Source organism: Tachysurus fulvidraco, chromosome 1, assembly GCF_022655615.1.
Source record: "Tachysurus fulvidraco isolate hzauxx_2018 chromosome 1, HZAU_PFXX_2.0, whole genome shotgun sequence".
In the NCBI taxonomy this organism is placed as follows: Eukaryota; Metazoa; Chordata; class Actinopteri; order Siluriformes; family Bagridae; genus Tachysurus; species Tachysurus fulvidraco.
The window spans coordinates 751,523-756,522 of NC_062518.1; the positions used below are offsets into that span (position 1 = coordinate 751,523).

Below are 5,000 nucleotides of genomic sequence, written 5' to 3' on the forward strand. Positions count from 1 at the left end.
ATGATCTGTTAGTGTGATGGTCCACCATGAAGATGAAGGTTAAAATGCTGTTAATATAATTGTTATTATTGTCGTAATAACGTCCAGCTCATAGTGACTCACTGTACGGCTCAGTCACACACTCAGGTCGACACAATCATACACACTTACACACACGTTCCCACCCTTACACACACACACACACTCACACACTCACACCCTGTGTTTTATTGTCTTTCAGGTGGACATCACCAGGACACTAAAGTCCGAGTGAACATTAAAGTAAAGGATGTGAATGACAACGCTCCAGAGTTCGCCACGCAGGACGAAGTGCTGATGTGTGAAAACGTGGCTCCTGGAACGGTAACGTTCTTCATCGTCATCCTCTTCTGTCTCGTATCGCCGTTACGTCACCAAATGAGCGGCTTTAAAATCTTTTTCGAAAAGAAAGAGTTTTTAATAGAAACATGAGTTATCCAGGAAATGAATCATTTATATACGAACTCTACACCCTGCTTTCTGAACTAAAGGGAAATTTGCATAACAATCGTTCAGTTCCTCTGCTGGAAAGCCCGAGACTTCAGGCGGAGTTCACACGGCGCTCGGATCCGACAGAAACACGACGCTTCCTGTCGATTTCTTTATGAACAAAACATTTAGACATAAAACCAATTACAAAGTCAAACTCTGACCAAAACCTCCACAGAAGGAGCCAGAAAATTGATACACATTTTAATGAGGAGAAGAAAGACATCTATACTAACACTGGCTCCTAAACCTCGCCACAATCCTCCAAACTCTCACGCTAATTAAATCACGTGGAACGTAACAAAAGCACAAAGACCTTTAATTAGTGGCTGAAAACAAAACAAACGACGAACAGACACGAGACTCTGATGATGAATTGTCACGGACACGAATTCTGTGTATCTCATCTCGAACCCTGTGACGCTGAACGGTTCTGCGTGTGTAGTGATGTGTAGAACGGAACACACCACAGGTTCTCTGTAGGATCCGTTTAAGAACTTTTAAGTATTGATATATTGCTGAATAAAATACTCGGTGTGTGTCCTGATGTGACGTAACCTGCTGCTCGCTCGTGTCCACAGCCCATAAAGACGGTGAGCGCGGTGGATAAAGACGAGATGGCGCACCGGCAGCATTTCCACTTCAGTCTCTCTCCTAAAGTCGCTAATAACCACAACTTCTCTCTGAAGGACAACAGAGGTGAGAACATCACACACACAAACATCTTCTTGAAATTTACAATTACAGGATTTAGCATACACACTTATCCAGAGTAACACACACACACACACACACACACACACACACACACACACACACACACACACACACACACACACACACACACAAGAGTAATTACTGGATGTAGCTTTTACACACAATGTCCTCGTTACTACAATGAACTAAGCACATACATTAATGCAGATATTTCTAAAGCAGGAGAAAATAAATCTGATAAAAAAAAATGATTTGTTGCTTTTTATTTAAACTCCGACGATCTGGATCTGAAGAACACGATGCCGAAATGTTGCTCCAGCTCGTGTCCTTTAAATTAATCATCTGATCTCAGAAAACAAATCAAAGCTCCGACAAAGATTTTTTATTTATTTATTTTTTTCCCCACACAGTCGTGTCTTGTTACATCGCACACACACACACACACACACACACACACACACACACACACACACACACACACACACACACACACACACACACACACACACACACACACTCGCTTCGGTGTCTCATCACTCGCTCGTGGCTGAGGTCAGTGCGCTCACACTTTCAGCCAAAAAAGGATTTGGATGCTTTGATTAAAATTTTATAAGAAATTGTGAAGTTCAGGCAATGGAAACTTTTTAAAATTTGTAAAGAAAGAAAAAAAATATATATATTTTTTGGGTTTATTTATAGATTAGATTTATTTTATTTAATGTATTATTAGGAACCGATGTATATGTTTAATCTCAATTAATAATAATAATAATAATAATAATAATAATATTAAGACTACTACAACTACTACTACTACTACTACTACTACTAATATTAATAATAATAATAATAATAGTTCATAGTAAATTCCTAGTAAATCCTATAGATTTGTATTAAATGATGTAATAATGAATAATCTATATAATTATGTACATTTAATTGTTTAAAAATATTTTGAAAGTTTTGGACTCAAAAAAGTATTTATAATAATATTTAAAACGAATATTTGAACCACTGCAATTTTCTTCTTATAAAATCCCTTTAAACCGAAGGCTGATTTCTGGGATCATTAACTTCCTCTCTGAAGTGTGTGATGAAGTGCATGAGAGAAGTTCGGTGTCCTGAGCGTCGGTCCTGCAGGAGATAAACGCCACTTAAACGGATCTTTTAAAATCGGAGATAAACCCTCTTTATAGACAGAAGAGAAGAAAGACAGAGTGAGAGAGCCTTCCTCTGTCTGTCTGATCTGTTATAATGAGAGCGGAACGAATGCTGAGAGCGGAACGAATGACCGCATGACCGCCCGAGACAGACCGGGTCGCTCGGTCTGACCGTCATAATCACAGACTCTTTTAAATATAATAGATGCAGGTTTGAAGTTTTCTCCTCTGGTGTTTCTCCTCCATGTTCCTTGTGTCCGGTGTGAAACCTTCAGCTTCCTCTTATCACAGAGGTCAAATTAAAGTCAGCGGTGGACGTCCTGTTAACTCCATACTCCATGAGTTGGGTCACATGACCACAGAACTTTTAGCTCAAATTTTAATCTGTCAAATTCAGACCCTTGTTTAATGTAAATTATAAAAGAAAATGTATTTAAAAATATACAATAAAGTGTTTAATAAAGTGTATAATAGATGAAAGGTGTGAGAGAGTTAGTGAAGATTGTGGTGCATTTAGCTAGCTAGCGTGTAGCTGCTTAACTCATTTTTCTCTGATGTGGCATTAAATTATTCTATTTCTATTAAAAGTCAATTCAAGTCTCGACTGAGATTAAACTCGGAAACATTAACCGAACATCCTACAGAAGCTACAGAAGCATTTTGTGCCAAGAGCACTTAGATTTATATTTTTTATTCCTTGATTTAAAATTGCATCAGAAATTATTAAATTGAACTTAAAACATATTTTTATTTTTAAAATAAATTTTATAATTATAAAATTTATTTTAAAAATAAAAATATTTTTTAAGTTCGATTTTTTTCCTCCTATTTGAATAAATGTAATCTTTACAGGTTTAAAATGATTAATTAATAGCTTAATTTTATGAAAAACAACCAAACAAACAAAATGTAAAGAAATAAAATTACTGCTAATAAGAAAAATAATATGATTATTAATTTATAATAAATGAACAATCCTGATAATAAAACTAATATTAAAAATCATTTTATATAAATAAAGTGAGGTGACATACGGCTAAGTATGGTGAACCATACCCATAATAATCATTTAAGTAATAATCATTTTAGAGCATCACATTTACATTGTAGAAACGACATTTCAGCCAATCGGCAGTGACGTGTGTGTGTGTGTGTGTGTGTGTGTGTGTGTGTGTGTGTGTGTGTGTGTGTGTGTGTGTGAGCTTTAATAATATATTCGAGTTTAAGACACAGAAGATTCAGAGTGAGATCTTTAGTACAGATGATTTGTACATCACTCAGTAAGAATAATTAGGTGATTAAAGGAGAGAAATCTGTCGGTGTATCTGCCCCTGGGTATCGGAGCCGAGCTCCACGCAGCTCTTTATAACACACCCAGTCCTCAGGTGAGACCCCCAGGAGCCGATCCTTCCTCCCTGTTCTCGGTAACGAGGCTGTGCTTTACAGAACCCACAGTGATCTTCCACAGAGAATATTATATAGAAAGCTAATAGATAAGTCGAGATTGATAGAGTGGTTAGAGCGAGTCACGCCTTCTGAGCACTCAAGGCGTCTCATTAGAGCTCTGAAGACAACGACTCCACAGAGAGAGAAAATTACCGATCTGCAGGCCCCTAAATGAACTCGCTCCATCTTTCCTCCAAGCGTGTGACCTTGCGCTCTGGGAGAGTGTGCTGGCACTCATCCATCCGCTTTCCCCCCGCTGGAATAAAACCAATATGGCCTCCACTACTGTTGCTCTGATTACACTTCCAACAGCAGATGAATGTTCAGTTCGCTAATTTCTGCGTTCTGTGCCATTGACCCACACAAGCGCTTTTATAGCAGCAGCAGCAGCAGCAGCAGCAGCAGCTCTGTAACACTTATCATAAAACACTGATTCGGATCATTTTAACCTCCGTTATTAGCAATATAAACACTCTTTATGGAAATGGATCATTTTCATGGCTGGGGGTCGTACAGATTTTCTGACTGGCTGCGATGTAAAAGTGAATAAAGACACGATAAACCCTAATGAAAAGTGAGGTGCTTAAAGCGATGGAGATTAGATGAAGATTTGATGTTATTATTCTGATATATTACATCATGGTAAATTATTTTTTCACAGAGTTTCACAGATATCATTATGATCACAAACAAGATGTGATGGAATGACATTTTCACAAGGATTACATCCTGGCATCAGAGGACTCATAATCACATGATCACAAGGAATCAGAATCACTTTATCAAAGGAATCAGAATCGCTTAATCAAAGGAATCAGAATCACCTTATCAAAGGAATCGGAATCGCTTTATCAAAGGAATCAGAATCACTTTATCAAAGGAATCAAAATCACTTTATCAAAGAAATCAAAATCACTTTATCAAATGAATCAGAATCGCTTAATCAAAGGAATCAGAATCACTTTATCAAAGGAATCAGAATCGCTTAATCAAAGGAATCAGAATTCAAATGATCATAAACATATGAATCAACTAACATAAGAACAAAAAAACACAATTAGAAGAATAAAGATCTGTTCTTATTGCTCTGATAATCTAATTCTGATTTATAGTTTCTGTTTCTGATATAAGTGAAATTTGTCTCGATGGAATCGATCAGACAGATGGACA

General features: G+C 37.1%; 1 protein-coding gene across 3 annotated transcripts in view; it reads left to right on the forward strand.

Moving 5' to 3' along the window:
• Window positions 1-5,000, forward strand: part of cdh11 (cadherin 11, type 2, OB-cadherin (osteoblast)) — an 88,347-nt gene that overhangs the window by 81,182 nt on the left and 2,165 nt on the right. For all 3 annotated transcript variants that reach the window (XM_027160187.2, XM_027160186.2, XM_027160188.2), the window contains 2 exons: window positions 221-342; window positions 1,089-1,206. In XM_027160187.2, the coding sequence (XP_027015988.2) occupies window positions 221-342; window positions 1,089-1,206 (240 nt within the window). The remainder of the gene's footprint in view (window positions 1-220; window positions 343-1,088; window positions 1,207-5,000) is intronic.